Source organism: Canis lupus, chromosome 4, assembly GCF_011100685.1.
Source record: "Canis lupus familiaris isolate Mischka breed German Shepherd chromosome 4, alternate assembly UU_Cfam_GSD_1.0, whole genome shotgun sequence".
Lineage (NCBI taxonomy): Eukaryota > Metazoa > Chordata > Mammalia > Carnivora > Canidae > Canis > Canis lupus.
In genome coordinates, this window is record NC_049225.1 from 38,370,517 (window position 1) to 38,382,662 (window position 12,146).

General features: G+C 39.6%; 1 protein-coding gene across 7 annotated transcripts in view; it reads right to left on the reverse strand.

Annotated features, from left to right (window-relative positions):
• Window positions 1-3,087: 3,087 nt before the first annotated feature.
• The window catches only part of SFXN1 (sideroflexin 1), a 40,528-nt gene continuing 31,469 nt past the window's right edge, over window positions 3,088-12,146 (reverse strand). For 2 of the 7 annotated variants that reach the window (XM_038534717.1, XM_038534718.1), the window contains exon 9: window positions 10,692-10,922. In XM_038534717.1, coding sequence (XP_038390645.1) covers window positions 10,707-10,922 — 216 coding nt within the window. In that variant the 3' untranslated portion in view covers window positions 10,692-10,706. Of the gene's footprint in view, window positions 5,691-10,055; window positions 10,104-10,435; window positions 10,486-10,691; window positions 10,923-11,384; window positions 11,458-12,146 lie in introns of those variants that run through there. The other 5 variants (XR_005358153.1, XM_038534719.1, XM_038534720.1 and 2 more) reach the window with 5 other exon arrangements.

Sequence of the window (12,146 nt, forward strand, 5' to 3'; positions counted from 1 at the left end):
CTTTTTTTTTTTTTAAAGAGTTCCCAAGGGAAAATATATTCTTGTATTTTAGACTACCCCACAGTAGAGTATACTTTCTTTTTTTCCTGCTTAGCAATTTCTTTGGAAACACCCTCCAACCTCCCCCTTCTTCCAACTCCTGCCTGACACATTGCCTCCATATGGCTCCCATGGGAGTAGCCAGGCCTTCCATGAACCCGACTGTGTTCGTCTGTGGGATTAATTCTTAGAAGCGGATTTGCTTAAGAGGGGGCATGTGCTTTTGTAAGTTTTGATAGATACTGCCAAACTGTCTTGCGGAGAAATCACAGCAACTTGCACACCCACCCGCAGTCATGAGAGTGCCTGTTTCCCAGCGAGATCACCAACAGTGTTGCCAAACTTTCAGCCCTGGGGATCACACATTTGAAGTTAAGCTACAATGTGCTGAGTCAACGTGCACTGTGCCGGGCACCAGGCTAGGTGCTATTTATTAATACTCCCTGGATCCTCACGGGTACCCAGTGTGGGAAGGAGGGTTATTTTCATTCTCCAGATGAGGAGGCTGAGGTTGACATTGCTTTGCCTGCTCAATTCATGGAATGGAGCTGAATTCAACTGCAGCAGTCATCAGAAGAGCCACCCAGTCTGTATCAGAATCACTCAGAGGGCTTGCTAAGAACTGTCTGGGCTTTCCCCTAGCACCCCCCTCACCGAGCTTCTGATTCAGCGCTTACGGAAAGGGCCCGAGAACATACATTTCTAGTTTCCAGTGATGCTGCTGCTGCTGGTCTGGGGGCTACATTTTGAGAGCCACTGGTTCTCACTCTTACTTTAACCTGGGACTCTTATCTGGATGGAAATGACCTCGCTGACCTACCTTATGTGTGTGGGTGTGTATGTGGGAATGAGAGTCATCTTCCATAGTCCTTTGAATGAACCAAGTTAGGTTTGTGGCAAGTGATTCCATGTCTTCAAGTCTGTTCTCCCACCTTTGAATGGAGAGGAAACCCTTGGGATGAGAAGGAGTGATGTATGCAAAAAAAAAAAAAAAAAAAAAGTCTGGCCACTTCGGATCTGTGAAATACAGTGGGGAAATAGCTGAGTTTGACAGGTCTGGATTGAGATGGTGGTTGGGCCACTGTGTGACACAAGTTAGTGCACTTTGCTGAGCCTCAAATTCCTTCCCTTTTCAGAGATTCAGAGATGGGGATATGACAGGCTTCTTGAGGATTAAATTGCCCCAAGTGGTGGCGCAGTGGTTTGGCGCCTGCCTTTGGCCCAGGGCGCGATCCTGGAGACCCAGGATCGAATCCCACATCGGGCTCCCGGTGCATGGAGCCTGCTTCTCCCTCTGCCTGTGTCTCTGCCTCTCTCTCTCTCTCTCTCTCTGTGACTATCATAGATAAATAAAAATAAAATAAAATAAATTTCTTAAAAAAAAATAAATTGCCCCAAGTGCTCTTTCTGCTCCTAAAGCTTTAGGGACAGTGGCAAGGGGGTGACAAGGGCGTGCCTCTGTAACAACGGTTGCAGCTTGGCAGCTGAAAGCCATCCCCTCTATGTCCAGGGATGATGTTCATTTCGGGCTCCATTCCCAGAAATTCTCATATTCCCTGTTCTTTTCACATCCTGTGAAGACCTCCTCTTTGTGACACAAAATAGGTTCTTTTCTACAAGGAAATGGGAAGATGCTCTTTGAGACTCCTGGAAAGAGTCTAGTGTGATCTCAGTGATCATGTGGCCCTTTGGCTGGTACCAACTGTTCTAGGTGCTGGAGATAGATCAGAGGACATAAGACATCCCTGCCCTTGTAAGCTTCTTGATACTGTGTCCCTCAGTGTGTCAACACTGAGCCTTGATACTTTCTCCGAATCTGGTCGGGGCAAAATATGCGAATTCACAGAAAATTGTTAAATTGATCTTTTGAAATGCGCTCAGTGATACTCAGACCTCTGGGACCATCCGGACATAGCTACAGCCAGAATTGCTCACACTGTGATGTCCAAAGGGCTCCCCAGGGCGCCGGCTATCCTGTGGGTTCTGGTTCGGTAGGTCTGGGGGTGGGGCCCAAGGACTTGCATTTCTAACAAATTTGGATGTTCTGGTCTGTGGACCACACTTGGAGTATCTAGGTTTTAAATGATACTTTATATTCATCACTACTAAGCATAACCTTACTTCTCTTCAGCTTTCTGTGAAATTCTGCATACACTAAGGAAAAACTAATTTCATTTGAGTATTCCAGCTGTTCACATTTTTGGAGAGGGCTGAAGGTCTGGGTGTCAGAGCTTGGTTCCCACTGAAGTTTTCAAGTGACAGGGAGTAGCCTTGAGCTTGTACTTCACCACTGGAAGCCCTAGTTGTCTCATCTGTGAGCAAAGACTTTTCCTACCTCTGTCTCACTTAGGCAAAATCTTAATTGTTAGACATTTTAAACAGGAGTGATTCGAGTGTCTCCATTTAACCATTTTAATCTGTTATTTTTAATTAGGTTGTGGGTTATCTCTGGGGAAGTTGCTGGGGTTCTAAATCTTACCATTAACACTGATAAACTGGTGTTTGTTTTTTTTTTAAAGATTTTATTTCTTTATTCATGAGAGACACACAGAGAGAGGCAGAGACACAGGCAGAAGGAGAAGCAGGCTCCATGCAGGGAGTCCGACGTGGGACTTGATCCCAGGACCCCAGGATCACAACATGAGCTGAAGGCATATGTTCAACCACTGAGCCACCCAGGTGCCCCTAAACTGGTGTTCTTAAAATGTACAACCAGTATGTCTGGAACACATAAAATATATGCTGGGCAACCATTCACTGAGTGTTTACTCTGTGCCGGGCAATATGCTAACTGCTGTACAGGGATTCTTTTTCATCTTTATAACGACTCTATGAGGTACATTTGATTACTTTCTCCCAAACCAAAGCAGACAAAACTGAAGGTCACGGGGAATGTCAGTCGCCCAAACATATATTTTAAAAGTGAGTACAACCAAGATTATACCAGCTCTGTCTGACTGCTAGACCCAAGCCCTGGAATACGGTTAACTCATTTGTAACTTGACAAGTTACAGTCACAAAACAGATGCAGCGACATGGACAAGAAGGTTAAAATGCTCATCCTTTATTAAGTCTGGTAATAAGGCACTCTCCAATCTTGAGTTAATTGAGATTTTTCTCCATGAACTATGTCAAATGCTAGTTCCACAGTAGAATCGGACAAACAATATGAGAGCAAATTTACCTCACCACCATGTGCAGCGGTGTTCGTTATCAGGACCAAAAGCAGAGTCACACTTCCCCCTGTGCTCATAATAAACATTCCTGGAATTACACTGTGTGGGGCTGTGAGGGGGTGTGTGCTCTGCACATATGGTGTTCACGAAGGTGGAAGACTGGTAGCCACGAACAGGAAACTGCTTCCTGCTGAAGGCATAATACAAAACTATCATTCGTTAGGAGTTATGATGGTACCCAGATATTAAGTCTGAATGAAAGATACCATCGACTGTGACAAAAACTGAATTACCCTTTACATACAAATAAAAGAGAGAATTTATTTTCATTCTGAGTTTATTAACATTTCATCCAGTTGAACTGAAATAATACATTGATTCCAACACTGGCGAGACACTGTGCTAATACTGAAATAAAAACTGCCAGTCAGTAAACACGCACAATTGTAATTCTTTATAATGTTAATAGAAATATGAATAACTACCCTTATAAGCACTTCCTGTGGACTTTTCTCCAAAAATGGTATTTCTAAGAGATCGGCAAGACTGCCAATCTTGGTTCATTTGTTCCTTTTTATAAATCATGATTAAACAATACAGTTAATATTTCTATATAAAAGCAGCAAGAGTTGGAAGCTTCAATAAATAATGTTTAAAAAGACATATCTCCATATTCATTATCCCTTCCTCGTACATATAAAATTTCAATTAGTTCATCAATCTTCAAGCCAGTTGCTAATTAATTTCTCAATGAAGGTAAAGATTCTAAGATGCAGCTACCAGTTAATGAGAGGGTGAGGTGGTAAGAATTCTGAGATTAGCTGGGGCAGGAGTGTGGTGGGGGGGCTCAAGTGCTTCATTTTCACATTAATAGCACCCTTTCAGCACCTCATGGAGATCTGACTTGAATTTCAGTCTCTTACCACTTTTTTAAAGAGAAGCATCTATGGCAACAAAATACATCCAAGGCAAGACTGTCATGGGGAAGCTATTTTGCCTCAAATGGTTTAAGACAGAAAATCTAAATGAGAAAATTCTGGTGGCACAAAGGAAGACTCAGAGTGGTCCCAAGCTTCAGATCCATTAATCCTTTCAGAGAAAAGAGAAACACGGACACAAGGCACACCATTTTTTCTTTATGAGGAAATTCAGTCTGGTCACATTATCTGGAAAAATCTGTCAAAACTAGCTACTACATTTTTTTTCACTTATAAGTCTCTGAATTAACAATTGAACTGAGTGGTCTTCACTCAACAGAACAATCACCTAGCATATACCTTGAACATCTTCGAATTTGAAACCATAATCTGTTACATTAAAAATATGTGAAGTTACTACAGACGATGTAAACAGTGGTCCATGGATTCCTTATTTTTAAACAGGGTGGAATGTAATACACAATATTCAAGTAAAATTCATCAGTCACTGATTCACGTACACATTATTTCCTTTTCTTTCTGAAAGCCAGAGATCTATTAGAATGATGAGAAAAGACAGGTAGCTGGCTGGAACTGTGCTCTCATTTCTAAAAAAATCAAACAAACCAGATTCGATCCAGTCATACGGCATTGGTACTGAATATTACTTCCAAAATTTGACATTTGTACATTTCAGTTATTTGATTATTTGATGTAAATAATTGAATATAAAGTCAACAAATGCAAGGTAAGATTAACTTCCTAAGAATGTAAAACAATAAGCTTAAAAGTCAACCAAAGAAATCTACCAGCAATATGAATGCATACAGTTGTTGACAGCAGGAATAGCTCATCACACCTGTCTATTATTATTGTGACTTTCAGGAAGTAGATGGAGGAGCTTTTATCTTATAAATTCAAAAGACTTATCATCTACTTTGGGTTGCCTACTGCCCAAAATGGAAGCAAATGTCCTTAATATTTACAATAATTTCTTATAGCTTAGCTTCAAGAGCTTTTGTGTTTTTCCCAATCATTGCTGAGTGATTCAAAACAAGAACAGGATAACAATCCAATATTTCATACAGATTTCCTTTTCACTCACTGATAATCAAGACATATTTATTGACTGTATACTAAACATCTACTTTATGCCTAGCAGTGCTTTTTAAAACTCTGGGTGAGGGCTGGTATATTATCTTTGAAAAACAATTACTATAAAAGCTATAGGAAGGGTATTTCTGTAAATCACATCGTGATTCAAATATAAGGGAGCCAAAACAGGTGTCGGGTGCCTGGCCCATAGCATACCAGGGGCTGTGCTGTAAGTAGCAGCTTGACTCTAAAAGGCTAATGTGGATCTTTAAAAGCTTTCTGTAACTGGGAGAACCCAGGTCGAACAGGCTTTTCCTCACCAGATTTGCAGTGGACATGATAAGCTGTAGAGTTTCTTCTGCTACTTTACAATCCTTTGTTAAAGTATACGCGTCGTAATTCAGGATAGGTCTCTTGGATCTTGGCTTGCAATTCAGCCTCCAAGCTCGTCACAGACATGGAACTGGGATAAGGGAGAAATGATAAGATTATTACATGGGCAGAGCAGGGAACTAGAATCTGGACACAGCAGAGAAGGGACTACCCCCCACCCACCTCCAATCATGACTGAGATTCTAAGACAGAGTCCTGTTTGAAAAATACTTTCTGTGCCTTCAAAATGAGTGCTCAGTTCCTTTTAGATAATTCACTGTTGCTGATAATCAAAGAAATGCACCTTAAGAACTCAACAATTATTAAAAGCTTAAAAACTGTTCATCGCTGGGAAGAAGGCAAGCAAGGACACTCTCAGACCCTACTGGTGTTAGGAAATAATACTGCTGCTTCCCCAAGGAAAACAATATAAACATTCACCATTAACAAAAAAGACACATGTATTTAGCGGAATTTTTAACACTAAAAATGCACTTGCACTAATATGTTTTTCTCCATTGTATCATACAATGCTTATTGCAATATATGCTTATTGCAAACCTTTTAGAAAATACTAAACTGTACAAGAAAAATCCAATACTCCTAGTGATACAACACTGACAGATGACCTGTTATAGTCTTTGCTTTATGCATTTAAAAAAAGTACTTGTTATATATTTTTAAGCTTGCTTTTTTGTTATAGATACACACTTATATAAAAGTATGAAGAAATATTGTTTACTACCAGAAAACCTGGTAACATTTTCATATGTAATTAGTCTTTTAAAAAGAATTGGTCTGTAATATAGTTGAGATGTGAGAAAATATGAAGTTAAAAATAGGATACAGACTTATAAACATATGTAAAAAATAAAAGAAAAATTGTGAATATATAAAAAACAAGTATCGGGATGCCTGGATGGCTTAGTGGTTGAGCGTCTGCCTTCGGGCCAGGGTATGATCCTGGGGTCCTGGGATTGAGTCCCACATCGGGCTCCCTGCAAGGAGCCTGTTTCTCTTTCTCTGCCTGTGTCTCTGCTTCTCTGTGTGTTTCTCTCATGAATAAATAAATAAAATTTTTTTAAAAAAGAAAAAAAAAGTATCACCATGGTTATGTTCTACATAGTGGGATGAAGGGTAGTATTAAAATAATGCCAAAGATAATGATGATGCTATGACACACTGATCGTTTCTTGGGCCAGATATTATGCATTTTCATCCTCATGAGAACCCTGAAAGTCAGCTATTATCCTAGTTTTATAGATAAGGAAACTGGAAGGACACCTGAGATTTGAAATCAAAAGCCATGCTTTCTCGACTCAAAAGCCATGCTTCTAAACAACACCTTATATTCCGTCTTGGTCCTATTTTTCCATTGATCTAGAAGTACTCATAATTACTAAATATATTATAAAGACCAACTCTGATTTTGGAATTACAGTTATTCAAACCTTCCTGGATGATGGAGAGACACTCTTTCTCTTTTTTTAAAATCTTCTGGGAGAGTTTCTTTAAAAACTGGAGTAATCTGTTTCCTGACAGTTGAGTAAACTCCACCTGTAAAACCACCTGGTTCTTGTGTTTGCTTTGTACAAATATGTTTATTTTTTTTAAATATTTTATTTATTTATTCATGAGAATACACAGAGGAGAGAGAAATAGGGGCAGAGACACAGGCAGAGGGAGAAGCAGGCTCCATGGAGGAAGCCCGACGTGGGACTCAATCCCAGGTCTCCAGGATCACACCTTGGGCCAAAGGCAGCGCTAAACCACCGAGCCACCCGGGGTGCCCCAAATATAAGTTTAAATAATACTTCAACTTCCTTAATGATATGCCAATTCAGACTTTTTAATTTTTCAGCATTGTTAATATTTTTCCAGGAATTTGTCCATTTGGCTGTTTTTTTTTTGTTTTTTTTTTTTTAAGATTTTATTTATTTATTCATGAGAGACACAGAGAGAGAGGCAGAGACACTGGCAGAGAGAGAAGCAGGCTCTTCCCAGGAGCCCAATGCGGGACTTGATTCCAGAACCCCAGGATCATGACCTGAGCCAAAGGCAGATGCTCAACCACTGAGCCACCCAGGTGCCCCCATTGCCTCTTTTCAAATCTACTGGAATAATGATGCTGATAATACTCACTTCTCTTTTTAACTCTGCTGTATCTGTAGTTACACCTTTTTTTCATTCATAATATTGTTTCTTTTGTTGTGACTGACATCACAAGATGATTTTGTTACTATTTGTTACTATTTTCAAAGAACCAACTTTTGACTTCCTGGATCTTCTATGTTTTCTTATTTCTGGTCTTATGTCCTTCCTTTCTCTTTCTCTGCAATTTATTCTTTTTGTTACTTTTTGACCTTAAGTCGGACATTTAGTGCACTGATTTTCAGCCATTCTTCCTTTCTAATATTTAAAGCTATAAATGTCTCTCAAAGCAACACTTTTGCTGATTCCCACAAATTCTGTTAAGGAGAATTTTTTATTATTTCCCATGTGTGCAGGAGAATGGAGGATTGTGGCATATTTGTACAACGGACTATTATACAGCAGTAAACAGTGAATGAACCTAGCTTGCATACAGTAACATGGATGAATCTTAGCTACGTGATATTGAATAAAAAAGAACGAGTAGAAGAAGATTATATATGGTAGGACCCCACTGCCTAAAAAGTTCCCAAGGAGGCAAAACTAAACTACATGAGAAATAAATATATATATGTAACATATATAACATATATATATACAATATATATATGGGACCCCTGGGTGGCTCAGTGGTTAAGCACCTGCCTTCAACTCAGGGCATGATCCTGGAGTTCCGGGATCAAGTCCTGCATCGGGCTTCCTGCGTGGAGCCTGCTTCTCCCTCTGCCTATGTCTCTGCTTCTCTCTCTCTGTCTCTCATGAATAAATAAATACAATCTTTAAATAAATAAATAAATAAATAAATAAATAAATAAAATTTTAAATGAAATTGTACGATAAATATAAAACTCAGCATAATGGTTAAATCTGCAGGAGGGAGGGGTATGGGCTGGGTAGAACCTACAAAAACATAGAATTTTTATTCATGAATGGGCAGTGGGTTCATGGATGTTCATGGTATCATTAAAGTAAACAAAGTAGGGTCATTCTTGGACCAAAAAGGACAGCGTGTAATGAACCAAGGATTAAGAGTAATTCTATTTGATGCAACTGATGAATAAGAAACAAAAAGAAAAATAAACATATGTATAAGCAAGAAATCAGGAATAAACTTCACTTAAACCGAGGCCTATGTAGGAAGCTCCTTTATGGATTTTCAAATCCTTTAATCTCAAAATTATAACAGCTATATTTATTAAGGGCTTACCTTGTATTAGGTGTTCTCAACATTTCACATACACTTTTTCTAAGTCACTGAGTAAAAGGTCAACTATTGGATACTGTTATATACTAGAGAAATAAGTTTTTCTTATGTTAAGGCCTGAGATTATGGGGTTTGAACAAGTAAATAAGTATAATTCCTCCTTTTTGGATTTGAGGAAACATGTCTGTATTGGGTTTAGAGAATAGGTTGCAAAGGCCCTGCCCCCTCCCAGAGGGGTATGGCTTTAGGCAGCAAGGGGATCCGAGGCTTCCTCTTCTTGAGATTCAATGCCCTATTTAAGACCAGTAGGAGTCAAAGACTGAAGTGAAAGAGCAGATAAAAAAAAAAAAAAAAGAGCAGATAAAAGGTGGAGTTCTCTGTCAGGTGGAGCGGACCTAATAAAGTTAGTTCCAACACACTTCATTGTCCGTTGAAACCCTAGGCCTTACGGACCATATGTTTGGGGCCTGTTGGCACATGGGGGTATGACCAAGGCAGGACCCTGGGAACCCTTCAACAAAAGCAAAACAAAATGCTGCTCTTGGTGCTTTCATGTCAGATCAGGAAGAGGCTGGAGACCCAGAATTATCCCATGCTGATTTAATGCCCATCGATCCCATTCTTCCATCAAAAGCGGGATTTAAGGGTGGCTTATGATAGAAATACACAGTAAGGATTGGCAGGCAAAAAACTATATAGGAAGAAGGACAGCAAATAAACCAAGCACTGAGAGTAAGTGTATAACTACTATCCCTGGGGCGGATCTTAAATTCTGATATTTCTGTGTTACAAGCTGCATTTGCCAATGGATTGGATGACAACAGGTCATTTCAAATTTTTTATAAAAGTGAATCTGTGCCAGAGTTAACCTGACTCTTCCAAAAGAATAAAACATTTTCAAATGTCATGGTGGAGCTGGATAAAGAGAGTTTTGAAATTAAACAGATGTGTGTTTGATTTTTCCACCTCCATCTCTTGGCTTCATTCATCTTTTTGAATCTTGACTTCCCTACAAATGAAACAGTAACAGCACCTGCATCTTCAACTGGTTTTTAGGATGAAGAAACCTGGTGATCATTCCAAAGAACAGCAAGTACATACCTTTTCTGAGGAAACAAAGCACAACAGAGAGGTGTAGCAAATACCAAACTGGAAAAAAGAAAAGAAAAGAGCAAATCAGAGCCTTTTGAAATGGATGACTTTCAGATTCCTTTTTTACTTTTCTAACAATCCCCTTTCTTTTAAGCATTTTATTTCCTTATAAAAAATGTCCTGTTTGTATACTTTTATTACCAAGGACTGTCAAAGTAATTTTTAAAAAGGTTTTTCTTTACCTCTATCTAATTGTTGGAACCATACGTTCCAGATGTTCTGGGATAGTCTCACATTCAAAACCCTATCCACCCATTCCTTCACCTTTCATATGCTGTTTATTTACCTTTAAAAAAAGAAATTAATTATATAAAAGTAATCCCACTTACCAAAAGCCAACTAATCCAACTTGAATAGGTGCGCTCATCCATGGGAACCTCTGTATTGAGAAATATATCATTTTGATTATTTTTTATACAGGCTCTTAAAGATCATTTCTTTTACTGTTTAATAGGAAGGAAATTCTCATGTTACAAGATCCAGATTAGTGAAATTTGGGGGTCACACTGCAACAAGCATGTTAGTCCTGACTCCTATAGCCTCCTTGATCTGTCAACGAATGCACATGCAAAGATCAAGTGGCTTCTCAGTTTTTGTCTCTTACACATACTGTCTGGAGATGCAGGGCTCTAAACAGGTAGAGAAATCATTACCATTTAGTTGTAACTCACCTCCTGGCTGAGGAGGCAGTATAGCTCGGTGCCAGGGCTTGAAGACAGACAAACCTGAACTCAACTTTCTGCCCTGCCATCTCATTCCAGACTGTGGGGACAGAGGCAGGTAGAGCTCAACCTCTCCAAGCTTTGGTTTCCTTATCTGAAAAACGAGGATCCCAGCAGTTGCCTAAAGTGTGTGGGACATATGCCAGGTAACATTCGTAAAGCACCTAGGACGTTGCCAGAAGCGTAGCAGAAACCCAGCAAAAACATTTCCCTCCTCCCCTGCAGCTTCCCTTTCTTGGTTTTAGTTGCTATCAATATGGCTAAAACTATTGCTGGCACAGAAAAATGTTGCCTGTCACTTTTTTTAAAAATGGAAATGAAAGAGTTGATTGGTCTTTTGGAGAATAAGCATTGTTAGATTTTTAGTTTTCAAAAGGAGTGGTACCAAAACATGCAATATGGAGAATGTTGGGATAGATGGTTCTAGAAACAAGGCCCCTGAAACAGTGGTATCTGAGTTATGAACTGGTTGTTATGAAATCAGCCAACTTAGTGCAGAGTCAACTCAAGCTGTTAAAATATCATGATCCCAAAGAAGCTTGCATGAGAGGCGTACCCTGGTCCCTGAGAAGACTCCTCTGGCGAAAAGGTACGTCACACAGGTTAACATGAGGGGAGAGAGGCATATACTAGAGAGGAAGGGAGAAACATCATCAAGAGGGGACAGACCCACCCCTCAAAGGACAGCAAGAAAAAATCATATTGTATTTTGGCCAACTGGCTTCACGTGATGATGGTGGATTTTCATAAGGAGATGTAAATCTTTGTCCTGGCACCTCTCCGACATGTGACATCTGCCGTGGATGATGGGAAAGCCAACTAAGTACTGAAGGAGATTTTGTAGAGGATGAACTTGAGCCCCTGAGGGTAGCCTTCTTATTTCAAGTGGACTCTTGTCTAAAGCAAACAGGGTTCACCTGTTATCCCAGGGAACAGCTGCAAGTAATCTCAAAGAAGGATGTGTACGAGAGAAAACGAGGCCAATAGTTTCGATGGAAAGGCTCTCAGTAACAACAAGGATCCTAGAGAATTCTGACTTAACGTAAGCTGGACGTCATCCCATCTCCCGACTCCTCTCCGGCACCCCATCCACTTAATTCATCCCTACTTCTTAAATACCACTTAGCCTGAGACTCAGTGAGTGAGCTGTGGTTGTCTGATCTTCCCCTACATACTCACAAACTTAGAATTGTGCAAACAGAGGAAATTGTAAATAAAAGTTCCAATGAATTAAAGACAGTAATCTAAGTTAAAAAGATCTAAATTTAATGAGGTAAAAGCTCAAAAAGTTTACTATGACTAAAGTCTTCCTTTTGCC